This window comes from Cebus imitator, unplaced genomic scaffold (genome assembly GCF_001604975.1).
Source record: "Cebus imitator isolate Cc_AM_T3 unplaced genomic scaffold, Cebus_imitator-1.0 Scaffold159, whole genome shotgun sequence".
Taxonomy (NCBI): Eukaryota; Metazoa; Chordata; class Mammalia; order Primates; family Cebidae; genus Cebus; species Cebus imitator.
The window spans coordinates 5,400,920-5,418,725 of NW_016107474.1; the positions used below are offsets into that span (position 1 = coordinate 5,400,920).

General features: G+C 60.4%; 1 protein-coding gene across 1 annotated transcript in view; it reads right to left on the reverse strand.

Moving 5' to 3' along the window:
* The window catches only part of SLC7A5 (solute carrier family 7 member 5), a 38,926-nt gene that overhangs the window by 3,678 nt on the left and 17,442 nt on the right, over window positions 1-17,806 (reverse strand). Inside the window, exons 3-9 of the mRNA XM_017543688.2 lie at window positions 7,586-7,691; window positions 6,992-7,036; window positions 5,556-5,679; window positions 4,610-4,713; window positions 3,775-3,871; window positions 2,381-2,530; window positions 499-676 (exon numbers count right to left, since the gene is read on the reverse strand). Coding sequence (XP_017399177.1) covers window positions 499-676; window positions 2,381-2,530; window positions 3,775-3,871; window positions 4,610-4,713; window positions 5,556-5,679; window positions 6,992-7,036; window positions 7,586-7,691 — 804 coding nt within the window. The remainder of the gene's footprint in view (window positions 1-498; window positions 677-2,380; window positions 2,531-3,774; window positions 3,872-4,609; window positions 4,714-5,555; window positions 5,680-6,991; window positions 7,037-7,585; window positions 7,692-17,806) is intronic.

Sequence of the window (17,806 nt, forward strand, 5' to 3'; positions counted from 1 at the left end):
CACCGCAACCTCAAGCTCCCGGGTTCAAGCAATTCTCCTGCCTCAGCCTCCGGAGTAGATTGGATTACAGGTGGCCCTATGCCCAGCTCATTTATTTGTTTTTAGTAGAGATGGGGTTTCACCATGTTGGCCAGCCTGGTCTCAAACTCCTGACCTCAAGGGATCCGCCTGCCTCAGCCTCCCAGAGCGCTGGGACTACAGGTGTGAGCCACCACGCCCGGCCTGCCTCTGCCTTGCTGGGTAAGTCTGCTGTGGCAGCTGGTAGGATTTTGTTACCTGACTGCAGTAGCCTAATTTCTGGAGTCCCTCGCCCTAAGAGATTAGCTGCTGCTGCACTGAGTGTCTTATCCCTGAAACACGTGGGCCGTGAGTCACTGGCAGAAGCCTCCTGCCACCCAACACACTTGGACCATGTGGGTGGAGACGGCCGACGCCTCTCAACCCCCTCGATGCCCCAGGCAGAGGGTACCACAAGCTACGGGCCAGCGAGACACTCACAGATGCCCTGGAGAAGCCACTTGGGCTTGTTTTTCCACCAGACCCCTAAGAAGTAGACGGGCAGCCCGCTGAGGATGATGGTGAAGCCGATGCCACACTCCACAGGGGTCTTCCAGAAGGAGACGGCAATCAGGAAGAGGCAGGCCAGGATGAAGAACACGGGCAGGGCCAGGTTCACCTGCGGCAGAGGACAGAATATGGGTGAGCTCTGCGGCTATGCTGGAGCCCCCTCCTGTCCAGCCTCCCTCCCCCAGCCCCGAGGTTCTTCAGCCCTCCTGGGCCTTCCACACCCACTCGCTGCTGACTTCCAGGCCACCGGAATGTGGCCTGCACCCCGTCTGCCTCACACACAGTGTCACCTGCCCCTCCGTGGACCTCTGCACAGTGCTAGGCCTGTTGCCCAAGGCTCAGGTGGCTGCTGCTGGGGATGGAAGGAACCGGCTCTGTCTCCGGAGGCATCATGAGCAGGCACGGTCACGGTTCCACTCCCATACCACAGGCCTGGAAACCCTGAGCCGTCAGGAGGTGCAGTGCAGGGGCCTGACGCTTCTGGAAGACAGCGGCCACCCACGAAGAAGCCAGGAGACTGCCCTCTTGGAGACCCTGGTGTGGACAGGGCTGAGCAAAAGCTCATCCCTGAAGCTGCAGCCTATGCCGTCACCTTGGGCAGATGAACTCCACCCAGCACAGAACCCAGGCAGGGCTTCGAGGAGCCTGCAGGCCTAGCCCATGACCCGCTGCTGCGCATGGCTGTGGGACTCAGCTGTCCCGAATGCATACTCTAACAGGCCACCCTGGGAGACGCAGAGCTGACCACGGGTTCCATCAGTGCAGGCTGCATGGCTGCCCTGTCCCCAGGGAACAGATGTCCACCCTGTGCCCAGGCTCACAGTGGGCAGAGCCTATCCTGTGCCCGGGTCTCCATGGGAGCAGAGTCGCTGCCATGGCCAGTGACTGCCTTGTGCCACCTCTCCTTGGCCGGGCTGGGCCTTCTGCTGACTCCTGCTCCAAGCCCCTGTGGCCAAGCTGGCATGGCAAGCACAAGCTGGTGCCCAGGATGGGCGGCTCCCTCCTCGCCCTACACAGTCTTCTCTCCGAGCTGCATCTGGGTTCTTGTACTGACCATATTTTAAAGCCCTTGTTAAACAGCGTTCACAGGCCTCCCACTGGGCCCCAGACTTCAGGAACACAGGGGGCGAGATGGCCCCAGCAGGGGAGCGGGGCTCCCGTGACAGACATATGCCAGCTGAGTGACAAGAGCTGCTGGCCAGCAGCCACCAGGGGCTCTGTGCTCTTGTCCTGTGTCAGGGCCAGGGTGGCGGGGCTTGCTGGGCCCTGGGCGGGAGCATGGCCTCCAAGGGACAGCCCCGTTTTGAAGAAAGCAGCTCAGTGACAACAGCTGCCCCCTGCAAGGAGCTGCTGGGGACAGGGAGAGCCCAGCTGGGCCCTGGAGTTCCTAGGGCCAGGCGTCCCACGCCTTGCATTTCCATCCCCCAGCACAACCGACCACCCTGTGAATGCTGCGCCAGGCCCTGCGAGTTCACGTGATGTCCTTATCTGCTTCCCTTCATTCAGGGGAGCTCTGTCCATCTGCTGTCCTTTGAGGAACCCCAGTACCGGAATTAGGTGACCCCCGTGTCTGCTAGAGAAGCATGGGCAGACAGCCTCATGCCCCTCCCACCACACGGCCTCGCCCCCCTCCCACCAGGACCCCCTGCAAAGTAAGCCCTGGTTTAGCTTGACGGGGACGTGGCCTGGCCCAGGTGCACGCAGGCAGGTGCAGGTCCAGAGGCTGAGCCGGGCTGCCGGCTCCCGACCTCGGGTCCTCAAACCCTGGGACCCTGCCCGTGAGGGCAGCTGGGTGAGTGGGGCCTGGGCTCACCTTGATGGGCCGCTCCAGTTCGGGCTTTCTGTAGCGCAGCCAGATCATGCCGATGATGGCCAGGGCCACGCAGAGCCAGTTGAAGAAGCTGAAGAAGTTGATGACAGAGAAGATGTCCTTGGAGAAGGCGTAGAGCAGCGTCATCACGCACTGCAAGAGAGAGGCGGCCGGCTGAGCCCAGGCCCACAACCCAGCCAGGGAGGCGACGGTGGCCACTGGGGACTGTCTAGCCAGGCTGTGCCCAGATTAGCACACTTGCAGGAATTTTGTTTTAAAGGAGAAACCTCATCTGAGCAGGAGGTCTTGAAGGAGGGAAGGAGGGAGGGAGGGAGGGAAGAGGGAGGAGAGGAGAGAGGGGGAAGAGGAAGAGGAAGAGGGAAGAGGGAGGAGGGACGGAAGGAGGAAGGGAAAAGAGGAGGGAGGGGGAGGCGGGAGGGGAGGAGGCCGGAGGGAGTGGAAGAAAAGGAGACCACCTCTGGGTTTCAAGGACAGGTGAAGAGCACAGTGTGCGTTTGCAGCTGGGACCCTGGACTGCGGCTCCGTGAGGACCACAACCTGACCTAACCCAGTGTCCATCAAGGGGACAGTTTCCGTAGCCCCCAGTACAGCTGTCAAAACATGGTCCTCATGGACGCTCCAGGGAGCCCAGAAGTGTGGGCTGCTCTCCCTCCAGCTCCCCAGGCACACGGGAAGGCACTTCCCAACTCGCTTCTAACACAGAGGAGGAGCAAGGGCTGGGACCGAGGCCAGCCCACAGGAGGCCAGCCCACAGGGGGCCAGCCCATAGGAGGAGCCGCAGCTTCCTCTGCCTCTGCTGCTCTCACTGGCTTTGGGAGAAGCAGCTGTCAGTGGCCTCTCCGGCCCTGGTCACACCCTCGGATGAGACTATAGCCCCAGGAAGCAGCTCCCTGAATTCTTGACTTATGGGAACTGTGAGATAATAAGCGCTTTTCCTTTTAGACCATGACGCTTTTGAGTGATTTGTGACACAGCAACAGGGAACTAGGGCAATCCCATGGGCCAGCACAGAAAGACGCAGGAGAAGCGGAAGAACAGTACGTGATGCACCCCGCTGAAGAAACCAACACTGAGTGGTGCCTGTGGGGGCAGAGGTGGAGTGAGCAGCCCAGCTGGGGTGGAGCTTTCTTCTCCCACATTTCTGTCGGTGTGAACTGCTTGTGGAAGCCACCATATGCTATTTTGGGATAAAACCTAAAGCCCCTTCAGCACTCTCTGGCATTCAGTGGAGCTCACGTTCCGCTGCGTCTCCAGGCCACATGTGAGCTGCCACCCAGTCCACACCCCGGACAAAGTTGCAAGCTGTGGCGGCCTTCCTCTGGGGAGCCCCCGGACAACCCCCAGGGAGCAGGCGTGGGGCTGTGTGGCAAGCTTACCGTGAACACAAGGGACGGCATGGGGGTGAGGAGCTGCGGGTGGATCATGGAGAGGATGGAGGGTAGGTGGCCTTCCCGAGACCCTACAAAGAAGAGCCTGTGGACAGACCGGAGAGGCAGTCAGCCATCACCTCACAACCCAGGACAGACGGGGACATGGCAGGCTGGGAGTGGACGGGGCCTGTGTCTGGCTTGTCTGTGCCTCTCACCAGAGTGGGGAACAGGACCCTGTGGCTTCTGGCTGTGGGCCTCTCTGCAACCCCAACCAACTCGACCAGCGTCCCCAACCAACTCGGCTGGCAAGGACAGAAACTCCAGCCCCAGGGGGTCAAGAGGTGGCCATGGGGCACCTAGGACACCACAGCTGGCCTCTCAGCAGGCGTGGGAGGCGAGGGGCAAAGTTCATGCTTCCTTTGTTTTTTTTTTTTTGAGATAGGATCTCACTCTGTCACCCAGGCTGGAGTGCAGAGGCACCATCTCGGCTCACTGCAGCCCTGACTTTCCAGGCTCAAGCAATCCCCCCACCTCAATCCCCCAGGTAGCTGGGACTATGGGCATGTGCCACCACGCCTGGCTAATTTTTGCGTATTTTTGTAGAGACGAGGTTTTGCCATGTTGCTCAGGCTGGTCTCAAACACTTCAGCTCAAGCAATCCGTCCACCTGGGCCTCCCAAAGTGCCGAGATGACAGGCGTGAGCCACTGCGCCTGGCCTATTTGAGCTTTAACAAAGATGCATCCCGTTTGAGAGGCAAACCTTTCACAGACACAGAGCATGCTGAACCTGGCCCTGAGGCCTGGGCCTGCCTGACCTGTAGGGGGTCGGGCTGAGCTCACCTGGAGGAGGTGAACAGGGACCCATTGACTGAGCCGAAGCAGGACAGGCCCACGAAGACGGGGATGATCCAGGACATGACACCCAGGTGATAGTTTCCGAAGTCCTAGGCAGACACAGAGTGAGCTGAGCCCCGCAGGGCGGGCCCTTGGCCCCTCCCGCCCTCGCCAAGAGCCCGCTGCAGAGGAGAACCTCTCGGGCTGGATTCTGGCCTCTGGGGGACTTCCCTCTGCTCGGCCTGCTTGTAGGAGAGCCCTTGAGGGCCCCGATCTCCCCACTCCCCTGGAACTTCCTGAAGCAAGCTGTGGCCTCCATGTGGGGATTCTGCCCTCCCCATCTGGGGTCCTTCAGAGGCCCAGCATGGTGCCCGGTGGGTGGTGCGCTGGGAGTCAGAGTTTGTTCAGTAGGAAGCTGTGGCCTCCATGTGGGGATTCTGCCCTCCCCATCTGGGGCCCTTCGGAGGCCCAGCATGGTGCCCAGTGGGCGGCGGGCTGGGAGTCAGAGCTTGTTGAGTAGGAATCTGGCCAGAGCTCCCTCTCCCCGTTCCCCCGGGCCGGGAGGGCAGTGGGCGGAGCCTCAGAAGCTGCGCAACAACAGTGCCCAGGCCTGGCCTCCGTCCTGCCGAGCCGGCAGCAGCCATGCCTTCCAGCAAACCCGTCTGCAGCAGATGCCAACTTTCCAATACTCAGATTTAAAATGACCGCTGCCCTGAGTCCCCTAGGCCTGCTGGCGTATAGCTGGTTCCAGGTGTGGCCTGGAATCAGATTTTAAACCCCCTCTCCCCTGCAACAAGGACGATCCCCAGACATTCCCTCTGTTGTCGTCATGAGAGGAGACCCATGACCACCACGCCAGCCCTCCAGGTAGGGGAGGCTTGGAGGTACGGGGCACCCCTCTGGTCTGCAGGCCTCTCAGGGCCCTGGTGGAAGCTGGCGGGTAGCGGCTCACCACAGCCACGGCCTCCGATGACAGCATCTGCTCGGTGGACAGGGTGGTGAAGTAGGCCAGGTTGGTCAGCACGTACACCAGCGTCACGATGGGAAGGGAGATAATGATGGCCAGGGGCAGGTTTCTGGAAGGAACAGGGGCGACACGTCACTCAGCGCAGCCTGGGCTGAAGGCCAAACCCCGTGGCCAGGAGCCAGGCGGGCTCCCCACCACCGGCAGCTCCGGCCTCTGTGCCTGGCTTCTTGAGGAAGGTGGGAAGCACCGAGAGAGCACGGGCTGGGCAGGAGGCTGGGCCTGGAGGGGAGACTTGCAGAGGCCGGGCTGGTGCCCTTGCCGCGGGCCTCAGCTTCCCCACCTGAGAAATGGGGATTCTTCTGGGTGACTACAAGGGCTGGTAGAGCTACATTAGGCTGCCAGGTCTGAATCCTAACGCTCTGCTCACAAGCTGCCAAGCCAGGGGCCAGAACCCAGAGCCCGAGCAGCTCCTGTGGACCGTCCTGCCCTGAGTGGGGGCCTCAGCTGCCACCTGTTCTCTGAGGAAACCTTGCCACCACCCCTACATCCTGCTGGCTCCCCAGGCCCCAATCACAGCTCTCCTGTGAGCAGGCCAGAGCTGACCAACAGGCTTCCAGTGGAATGTGGCTGCCCTGTCTCACATTCAAATAATGAAAAAAGACGACTCACAGCCATTGTGCCCTTGGTCTCCAAGATATCATTCTCAAAACACACTCTGTTGCACCTGGACTCTCTGCCCCTACCCCCGACCCAGCCAAAATGACATCTCCAATGCGGCGGGCACCAGTTGGCCTTAAGAACGGGCTGAGGCCGGGCATGGTGGCTCACGAGGTCTGAAGTTCGAGAGCAGCCTGGCCAATACAGTGAAACACCATCTCTACTAAAAATACAAAAATTAGCCAGGAGTGGTAGTGTGCGCCTGTAGTCCCTGCTACTGAGGAGGCTGAGGCAGAAGAACCGCTTGAATGCAGGAGGCGGAGGTTACAGTGAGTCGAGGCTGCGCCACTGCACTGCAGCCTGGGTGACAGGGCAAGACTCCATCTCAAAACAAGAGCCAGGCTAAACTGAGAGCCCCTGCTTCAGTACGACGACCCCAACTGCCGAGGCGGCCTTGAAGACCCTGCCTGGATTCGTGGGACCGAAGCAAGACCAACAATGTCTGTCCTCACTGCAGACCCACTCCTGAACCCACGCTTGGGAGCTCTGTGTGGATTTGGGCCCCTCCTCTTCTGGTATCACGTTTTCTAAACTGACAGGGATGGGAAAGAAGAACGTATCTAGGAAGGAATATTGGACCAGACACTTAACCTCTCACATCAAGTCTGGCAATGATGACATACGTATTCCTGTCTAAATAAATCGTCTATTAATTAAAAAAAACAAAAACAAAAAAGCACAACTCCATCCATTCTTGCACGTACCTATAGGGGTTGATCATTTCCTCTGTGACAAAGTTCAAGTAATTCCTAAAATTTAGAGAACAGTATTTAATTGTATGATCATCATTACAGAAAAGAAATCACTGGGGAGAGAGCATCCCAGGCCGGCTGATGAGACCCCCGCCCCCGGCGGGCTGCTCGCTGGGCTGGAAAGTGGACCTGGAGCGGGAGCTCAGCCTCCTGTCTGCTTCGGGGGTCCCTGCCACCCTTTCCAGGCCTCCTGCATGCTCCCTGCCCGCTCGCCCACAGGGGTGATTCTCAAGTCCTGGTGAGGCCCGCCTGAGCGCAGGAGCTGGGCTGCGGACCTGGAGGAGAGGGCCTGCAGGGCTCAGCTGCCTCCACGTGCTGCCTCTGCCGTGGCCGAGATGCAGAAGTGGAGCCAGGGCAGGGCTGCAGCAGGCAGTCTCCCCATACTTCCTAGGAACGCGGGTGATCTGGAGGGTCACCTGCCACTCTGTACCGTCCACTCCCTTTAACCACTCCTACATGGCCAGGAGGTTTGGGATTCCTGGACCCATCAGGGACCAAGGTCCCTTGTATCCCCAGACCAAGGGACCTAGACATTCCAGAACCTACCATCCTCCGTAGGCAAAGAGGCCGCTGTATAGAGCCAGCACAATGTTCCCCACATCCAATTTGGTGCCTTCAAATGAGAACTTGGGATCTAGATTGGACACATCACCTGGCAGAGGCCAAACAGAGAGAAAGGAATGCTGGGTTAGAGAGCGCCATGCAGCTCATGCTACCAGTTCGAGAATATTCCTGGAGCAAAATACCACAGCAAACAAAAATGCTGGGGTGAAGGGTCTTCACTGCGACCAACAAATGGAATGCACCTGCTGAGCCACCTGGAGGCTGTGGGGTTCCCACTATAACCAGAGGAAGGGGACCCACCGGAGGCCCTGAGCCCACCTGAGAGGACAGGCAGCTCTGACCGCTGCCCAGGAGGGCCTTTCAGATGCTCGTCTACAGGAGGGTAGGAGGGAGGGGTCAAACAGCCCCAGCTGACTTCAAGAACGTTCCCTGAGACCTCATGACATGAGTGTCAAGGCGGTATGAAGGCAGGGGACCTGGGTTTGCATCCTGGCTGTGGCACCAAGGAAGGCCCAGAGGCACCAGGCCCCTGCTTCTCCAGCTGTGAGGAGCTTGGAACAGACCCTCTCCCCCTGGGCTAGCAGGAAAGGCCTGGGGAACACAGGTCCATCCTGGACTGCGGTGAGCGTGCGGCCTGCTGGGTCTGAGGACGAGCCCTGTGCTCCCGTAGGCAGTGCTCTCTCCTTTGCCCTCTGAGGACACATGTCACTGGGCTTCATGACCGCTCCACCCTATTCCAGGAAGACCTCATTGCAAAACTTGAACCTCAGTCACATCTACAAAGACCCTTTTTCCAAATAAGGCCACCAGCATTCATGGGTTCCCCAGGAAGATGTGTCTTTGGGGGGCCAGGAAGTAAACACCACAAAAGGGGTGTCTCTGGAAGGTCACCTGGCTGCTCGGACAGCTCTGGACCTCTCTGTGGCTGTCACCTCCACTGCGAAATGGGCCCAGAATACATCGCCTGGCCGCAGGTCACTCGCCCCGTGGGGTTTTCGTTCCTGGCTTGCAGGGCTCTGACGGTGGCTCAGACACCTGCCTGACAGACGGCCGCGCTCAGGAACAACTTGGTAATGAGACCAAAGACACCTCTGGGACAGAGGAGCTGGGTCACCCCCGCCCACCCACCAGGTGTGTACAGAGCCTGAGGCACAGGTGGTGAACTGTCCAGGCAGGGGCAGGCCCCAGGGCTGCTGTGTCCCACCATGTGGCCTTGACCACAGGTCACTATGCAGGCCCAAGAAGGAGAGCAGCCTCGGTTGCCCAGGGAATGCTGCAGAGCAAGGAGGTGAGGACGTTTCAAAGGGGAACCAAAGAGAGGGTCCCATAAAACCTTGGCATTGACCCCACAGGAAGTGCACTTCAAAGGCGGCACCGGATTTCCTACGGCAGAGCCCACGTGGGGTCCCTTCCCGATGGGCGGACCTGGTTCCTGTGGCGCCTGCTTCCCCACGGCGGGCGGGATGCCTGTGGCTCTGCCCCCAGCTCTGTCTGTCCCAGACGCCAGGTGCGCCCAGCCCAGGCCTTTGATCTTCTGCCTGAGCTGGGGATGCTGGTGGGTTCACCGAGGCCTGGCCGCCACCCCACCCAGCTGAGGCCTTGATCTCCCGAGAAGAATGAGCTCCAGGGCCACCGCCCGCATGTGACGTGTTCCGGGTCCTGGTCACAGGGTGGTCAGCAGGCAGGGCTTGACCTTGCAGGCCTGGAGCGGCTCAGGACAGGGCATTTTCCACAGCACCTCGGCCAAGACGCCCACAGCCCCTCTGGCCTCCCTCCCATCTGCTCTCTGACAGAATGTTCTGGAATGTGCAAACCTTTCACATCTGCAGAGCCCCACTGTATCCTGCCCACTTACTTCTGCTGTGTGTGTGTAGGGGGCATCTGCCCTGCATGTGGGGAGACAGGCACATAAGGCCCTGCCAGGTCGCTTGAGAATCCAGGTCCTGCCACCCCTACCTGGCACTCACCGTGGGAGGGGGTGAAGGTGATTGCTGGAAGCCAGAAACGTGCCCCGTTCACTGTGACGCCCCCAGACCCAGCCTGGGCTGATGGAAAGGAGGTCTCAGAGCACAGTCCCCACCACACATATCAATACTCATAACTGACCTCCAGCCTCATGACAGGAGAGGTGGCTGGTTACCACACAGGGCGGCTGCTTTTGCTAAGAACAATACACTGAGGCTTCACATAGTGAGGTCTTCAGGCAGGAGTCAGACATCTGCAGCCCCAAGGCCTGGGTCACTTTTTTTTTTTTTGAGACAGGGTTCCCCCACACACAGCTAATTTTTGTATTTTCAGTAGAGATGGGGTTTCACCATGTTGCCCAGGCTGGTCTCGAACTCCTGGCCTGAAGTGATCCACCCGCCTCGGCCTCCCAAAGTGCTGGGGTTGCAGCTGTGAGCACCGTGACCGGCCAGGCCCGGATAACTTCCACTCTGTGGTCACAGCCGTCTCTAGGACCCCAGCACTGGGGACGGAGCACCTGTCCCACGACGGCATTCCCTGGGGTGCACAGCTCCATGCTGCAGCCTCTGAAACTTCCAAGAAAATCAGTACCAGCTGCTCTGACCAAGCACAGACTCGTGCCATTGCACTCCAGCCTGGGCAACAAGAGCGAAACTCCGTCTAAAGGAAAACAAAAAGAGCCGGGCACAGTGGCTCACGCCTGTAATCCCAGCACTTTGGGAGGCTGAGGCAGGCAGATCACGATGTCAGGGGTTCGAGACCAGCCTGACCAACATGGTGAAATCCCATCTCTTCTTGAAAAATACAAAAATTAGCCGGGCATCGTGGCGCACACCTATAATCCCAGGCACTTGGGAGGCTGAGAAAAGGGAATCGCTTGAACCCGGGAGGTGGAGGTTGCAGTGAGCTGAGAGTGTGCAATTGCACTCCAGCCTGGGTGACAGAACGGGACTCCATCTCAAAAACAAACAAACAAAAAAAAAATCCCTCTGGCCAGGCATAGTGCCTCACATCTGTAGATCTGGTACTTTGGGAGACTGAGACCAGCCTGGGAAACGTGGCCAAACCCTGTTTCTACAAAAAATACAAAAACTAGACATGAAAGGTGGTGCATGCCCATAGTCTCAGCTATTTGGAGGCTGAGGTGGGAGGATGACCTGAGCCCGAGAGACGGAGGTTGCAGTGAGATCCTGCCATTACACTCCAGCCCGGACGAGACGCTCCAGCAGGGAAGGCTCGGCCAGCCCCCTCTCCAGCCGCCCGTGTGGCTTCCATTCTTAGCACAGTGTGGCCAGGGCTGTCCTGCTGGGACCTTCTGGACTGGAGGCTGTCCAGGGCCTCTCTCTGCTGAGTGCCTAAGGTCCTGGAGGACAGTGGATGTGCACAGAGGGATGGCATCCCCCAACCTCACAGCTTTGGGTGCGACCCACTCCTCACCCCGCATGGGCGATGGCAGGGAGGCAGGGGTTCAGCTTTTTGGGACTCCAATCAAACCACCCCAAGCACCTCTAAGCTGCCTGCCTACCATGGACACAGGGCATCTCCCGCAATGACCAGGGACAGGGCGTGGGGTGCATGTGGGGATCTGGCCTCATAGCAGAGCTGTGGGGTTTGCCAGCCCTGGACTCTGCCAGATGGTGGCTCGGGACTGAGGTGGCTTTCTTGGACGCCTGACCAGAGGCCACCCCTCTCTCCACGGGTGCTACGAAGTGGGTACCAGGTCTACTGGCCCACAGCGGCGACTCAGCCTGGATCCTCCAGAGCTGTCCCTGGAGCCAGGGCTGACACAGCCTGATCAGGCTTGGGGGTGACACCCTGGGGCTCTCCCTGCCTCCTGCGGTCCTGCTCTGATAGCAGCTCTGCTCTAGAGTGGCCTGGAGGGTGGCAGGAGGGACCTGCCTGCAGCCCAGGGCAGCTGGACGCAGACAGGCCACCACACTCATCTGCTGACAGCACTAGCTGCTGTGCCAGGCTCCCGGCTACACGCAGGGGAGAGACGCACCTTCCTGGGAGGAGGTGGAGTTGGGATTCGGTGTTCAAACCCTGGGGGCAGTGCCCCTGCACTTCCTCAGTGTGACCAGGGGACATTCTGCACGCTGAGAGATGTGGGGTTGTCTCGATGGCGGGGTGGGGTGCCACTGGCATGGAGTGGTGGAGGCTGGGGATGCTGCTGGATTTCCTGAAATGCACAGAATGTCCTCACCCCCAACAGAGGGCCCACGGCGGCAACCATGCCAGGCCAAGACGCCGTGCAAGAAGGCGACACAAGACGGGCTCCTCTCAGCCTTCTCTCCCACGAACCCTAGACTTGGACCCGATCCCTGCTTCAATATCAAGCTCCAGGCGCCGGGCTGGACAAATGACCGAGTGACCCATTCATCCCACAGCCACTAGCCTCTACAGTGAGCCACTCATCCCACAGCCATGAGCCTCCACAGTGACCCACTCATCCCACAGCCACGAGCCTCCAGTGAGCCACTCATCCAGCTGCCACGAGCCTCCACAGTGAGCCACTCATCCAGCTGCCACGAGCCTCCACAGTGAGCCACTCATCCAGCTGCCACGAGCCTCCACAACTGGATTCTGTGCTCTCCACTCATCCTCCACCCACAAGGAGGGGACAGTGTGGCTGCAAAGACAGCGAGGAAGAGAATCACTGTGGACAGATGGAAGAAGTGATGTTTGCAAGAGCCCACAGAGATATGAAAACAGGCTCAGCGCAAAGCTGACAAGTGGGGCCTTCCAGACCCTTGCTTGTTCCCCAAAGGCATCTTCCTCAGGGGCTGGGGGTACTGCCGTGAGAGCGAACGTACAGCCAGGCCCTGGGGGAGCAGGCAACTGCAAACGCCCAGCGGCCCTAGGAGAGCAGGCAAATTGCAAAGGCCATGGTGACCCTGGGACCCAGGCACAGCAGCCTCGTCCCCGATCCCCTTCCCCTGAGAATGGGGTAACTGGGGTGGGAGCGCTCAAAAGGCCCCGGGGAGATGATTTCAGGGAAAAGTGGGCCTTGATCCCTGAGTCAGGCAGATGCAGCCATGGGAACCATCCGCCCCGCGGGTGGCGGGGAGAGCAGAAGGCATCCAGCTGACAGAGCCTGGGGCTGCCCTGGCGGCCAAATGCATGTGGAACAGATGGAGAGCCCGACCTCCCCCTTCCTCTGTGAGGTGGCCAACCCACTGGCTCCTGACTCAGAGGACAAGTCTCTGAGTGGGGAGGCTCTTCAGGGATACACAGCCACTGTGTCCCTGAAGAGCCTGCCCAGCCCGGGGAACATGGAAATGTGTAGAGGGTGCACGTCCCAGAACCTCGGGGCTGACAGGGCCCTCCCCCACCCTGGAAACCCCTCCAGGGACAAGCCGGTCACTCCGCAAGCGGGGACCTCTGCTGTGCGGGAGCCTCCCACCTTCCGGCCACTCTGCCCCTCGGGCTCTACGTGGAGTGTGTTGAACAGTGTCTGCAGGATGTGTCCGAGCGGCAAATGCGGTCTCTGCAGGTGTGATCAGGCAAAGGACCTCGAGGAGGGGTCATCTGGATTAGAGGGGCACTAAGGCCGATGACAAGCATCCTTAACGGCACAGGAGACAGGGCTAGAGCCAGCCCAGGACGCCCGCAGCCAGGAGGAGCTGCCGGGGAAGGCGGCACCCTGGGTCTGGACCTCTGGCTGCCAGGACTGGGACCGTCCGCATGTCTGTTGCTGAAGCCACCCAATCTGTGGGCATCTACTGCCGTACATGCAGGGCCGACCGTGCCACCCCAGGGAGACCTCCTGCTTCTTCTGAGTGAGTCACAGACATGGTCAGGGGCCAGCAGGTGCAACCCACACCTCATTTCTCAGTCACCAGCCTGGTGCGCAGCCCATGGCTCCTCATCTAAGATGGGGCTGGCCGTGGACAGGGCTGGGGGCCTGTGAACCCTGTGTGGTCAGCATGCTGGAGCTAGCTGCCCTGTGGGCTCAGGGGGAAGTGCGGTGACTGCCACACGGGTTCAGAGCTCAGGTCCTCCTGGGGACCACGCCCGGGCTTCCTCTGGTCTGTCCACCCCAGGCTGTGGTGCCTCTTTTCAGGTGCCTGTTTCACTCTGGCTATCTGAAATCTGGGAGCCGTGATGGGGCAGGAATTTGGGCTCGGGGATTCTGGCAGAGACCAGATGGTGCATTCTGACCACCAACGGTGTCTGGCCATCTTAGAAACGTATGTAGGAGCAAGCCCTTTTCTTAGGACTACCAACCTCACACCAGAAGGAAGAGAGCTTTTTCCAATTCCACAGGCCAGAAAAGACCCTGAGAAGTGTCCCCAGCACAGGGCTGTGGCCGCGACGCCTCCCACAGTCACCTTTTCCTGAGGCCGCTCTGGCCTCTGTCCACGTCTGATCAACAGCACAGGGGGTGAAGGCAGCAGGAGGACGAGCCCCCGCTCCCGTCCCACGGCACGGCACAGCCCCCGCGCCCGTCCCACGGCACGGCACAGCCCCCGCGCCCGTCCCACGGCACGGCACAGCCCCCGCGCCCGTCCCACGGCATGGCACAGCCCCCGCTCCCGAGCCTGCCATCCTCCCCAGGCCGACCGCACAGAAGCACGGCAGGCCCAGAACAGGACACAAAGAGCTCCCAAAGGATGTGGCCGCTCAAGCGTAAAGACCTGGAGGCCCAAGAGAGGTGCCACAAGTCGCGCAGCCGGAGCACCCGCCCTTGGGCGGCCAGCGCCACAGCCCTGGCTCCAGGCCCGGCTGTCTGCAGCAGAGCCGCACTTGAGCCTGGCACCAAGCTGGGAGTCCCTGAGCGTGGTGTCCTGCCTATCCCTGCATGACCCTGGGCCTGTCTGAGACGCCTCACAGAGATGCCCGGGAGTCCCCCTGGGAAGGCCAGCCTAGAAGCCTCCTGCAGTGAGCTCTGGCAGCTCGAGGCGAACTGTGGCCGGCTCCTGCCTCGGTTAACACGGCCTGGGCTCAGCTGGGGGTCGCTCTGGGCCCGGGACTCACCCTATTTCCTGCCGGGAGAGCAGGGCCTGAAGCTCCATCTGCCCCCTGTTAACACCTGTGGCTGCATGTGGACATGGGGCCTCTATGGATGAAGGGTAAATGGGGTCCTCAGTGTGGGGGTGTGAAGGACAGGATTCTCATCCTTACAAGGAGGCCCTGGACAGTTCGCTTTCCCATGAGGACACACAGCGAGGGGTCGTCTAGGAGCCAGGAAGCCTCCAGCCCAGGGTGTCAGGGTTCCTGGCCTGGCGGGGCCTTTCACCGACTGTCCCCCCCGACCTCTGCACCAGGCCCTCCGAGGCTGAAACCTATCCGCAGGCCTGCTCTCACCCCTGGAGAAAGCAGCAGTCAGGGCGTGAGGTGAGGAAAAGGGGCTGTCAGATCCTGCATGGCAGTGGCTCCTGTGCTGGGCATGTGGTGACCTGGGCTCATCCCTGCAAGGACAGCCCATTTCCCAGAGGATGCCGAGGCTGAGACCCACCCTCACAGGCACTCAGGTGGAGCCAGGCCCAGAAGTAGGGTGGCTCTAAGGCACAGCCCAGGGGGGCCTCTCAATCCACCGCTCACGAGGTGACCTCTGCACACCCCAGAGCCAGACTGCCAAGGTGCAGTGGAAACGTTTCTCCCACCAGAACAGCCCAGCAGCTAGGTGTGTGCTGTGACCATCGAGGGGGCCTTTGTCAGAAACATCACCCAGGGCCAGATGCCCCCACCCACAGGAAGGAGGGACTGAGACAGGGCCCGGGCACCCGCAACCGGATGGGGCCAGAGGACGGCTGGATGTCAACCCACAGAGGGAGGCAGAAACTCTTCCTGCAGGAAGCTCCTTGGGACAGGGGCTGGGAGGGGCCCGGAGGGGCTGGCTGCAGGTGCTCTCACCAGCCAGAGACATGCAGGTGGGGCGTGGGGCCTGTGTCCTGGCTGCCATGAGGCCCACCCACACATCTGCCCTCCCCTTTCCAGGTGCCCAGAGGCCCAGCCCTTCACGTCGGGATTGGACGGAGGCCCTGGGAGCAGGCTGGCTGTTGTTATTTTACAGATGAGCCTCAGGAAAGCTCAGGGACCTGTGTGAGAAGGAATGTCCTGTAGACTTGCGCCCTCTCAGGATGCACGTGTTACTCAGGAACCTACCCGCCAGCCTTTCCCATGACACATGACACCCCTCCTGAACCTCCACCCAGGTGCACTCTGGGAAGAGGTGCAGGCCTCCCCAAGGCAGCGCAGGACCCGCACACCAGCCCAGGTCACAGCGGGGATGGGAGGGACCCGTCCACTGCTCACGGCTGTGGGATCTGGGGTGGGCCACCCCACTTCTCTGAATCTAAAAGGCCCAGGAACCAAAGGAAAACCATCATTTCAAAACTGTCACGTGACACACAGACACGTCCCCCGCTCCACCACCCGCTGGTACACACGTGTTTACCGCCTGGGACACGGACCACCCAGAAGTGTCCTACTCATGGGTGCAGATCACATCCAGGTCTCGGCCCCACGCAGGGGAAGTGTTTTCTCCTCCTGCCCCTCCTCCTGGGGCGAAGGACAGCAAGGGGCACGCAGCGTGGCTGGCCGGGGCTTGCGCTCCTTTTGATGCACAGAGTGAAAGGGCAAATCTTGCTCCAGGGGAATAACGACCTCCGACAGCACAACGAGGGAGGAGACAGGAAAGAGTTTTCATGGAACCTTTTTATCTGCACAGCTACCCAATCTGTAACTGCTCAAGGAGAGATTAGTTTGTTCTGCCACTGCCCGCCGTTGCCTGAGCGACGCACAAAGCGCCCCATTGTGTCCTCCAGGAGGGACGTGGCGCCGTTGCTGGGCACGGACAGCAGAGCCCGTGCACTCGCTCCCACCTCCGCCCTGGAAGTGAAGGCCCAGCCACCCTCTTCTTAGGGAAGAGCCTGAGCACGGGCCTCGGCCTTGGCTGGGCGTTGGGAACGAGGAACCCACCGATAAGGAGACAGCAGGTGAGGGCACACTGGGGTGCCCCTGCCCACCATGGCCCATCCATCTCAGTCGCCTGGGGGCTCTGGGCTCTGCTTCCTAGACTTCTCTTTGCAGCTTCCTGTCTAAGCCACCGTCACCTCCCGCCCCCTACCCACAACTCGTGGGGCAGTGGGTCACATCTGAAACCTAACTTGAGTACTGTCCCCCCTTTCGAAAAGGCTGGGGCTAACTGCAGAACCTCATGTGACACCTAGGCCTCAGCACCTCCTCGCCCCGGCCCAGGGCGGTCCCTGCGGATCCGGCCCCTGTCACTCACCCAGCCGCCCCTCCCACCCTGCACATCTCAGGGAGGCCCAACCCCTCAGAAGGGCTTTTCTGGTCTGCACTGGGGGTCCTGCCTGTCCCCCATCTGCGACTCTCCCGTTCCCGTGCCTCTGGTTCTCATGTCCCCCCACCAGCTCTGGATGCAGGGCCGTGTCCTTGTTGGGACGTGGCACAGATGCGGCACATGGGGCTGAGGACAGTTCTGCGGCGGCCAACTGGGAAGGGGTGATCATGACCCTCCCTGACAAGGAGGCAACAGGCGAGAGGCTGTGCCATCGGTCGAAGGCCTGCGGGACCCTACAGCCAGTGTCTGCACAGCACAGAGTCCCCCTGGGGGCCCAGGGCAGCAAGGAGGAGCCTTTCAGCCCCGATGGAGCAGGGCACCCAGGGTGTGGGACGGGCAGGTGTGCGGGCCAGGCCTGCTCTGCCAGATTTTTGCTGCATTCTCCAGGCCTGGAGAGGGCTAGTGGCCAGTCATTGCAAAACTGGGGCTGGAAGAATCTGGGGCCCTGCTGCCAGGTACCAGCAAGGGGAGGGACAGCTGCTAAGGGCTTTGCGCCCAATGGGGATACAAAGTCAGACAGCCGCTTCGGGAGAAAGGGGCGGACAGGTTAACAAGCAAGGCATTCATCTGGTAACAAAACACATCTCTTGAAGCCAAACGGGAAAGAGGAATTCTGCAGACGCGGTACCGTATCCCAAAGCTCAGAAGGGAGGTGCGGGGAGGGCATGGCGGGGGAGGATGTCTCAGCAGCTAACGGAATTACAAATGCATTATGTATTCAGGTTGAACAAAAGCTCTTTGCTATCCCTACTGAAGTTTGTTTTTACAGAAGTCAGGTTCCCTCCTGCCTCTCTGATGAGAGCAGCTGAGCAGAAGTCTTCACAAGCAAAGCGCCCCTTCCCTTCCCTGCACACCTCCTGGAGGCATGGGATGGACTTTTCTCCTGCTTGTAAAACGTTACTCAGGCCCGCCCACCTCTCTGGACAACT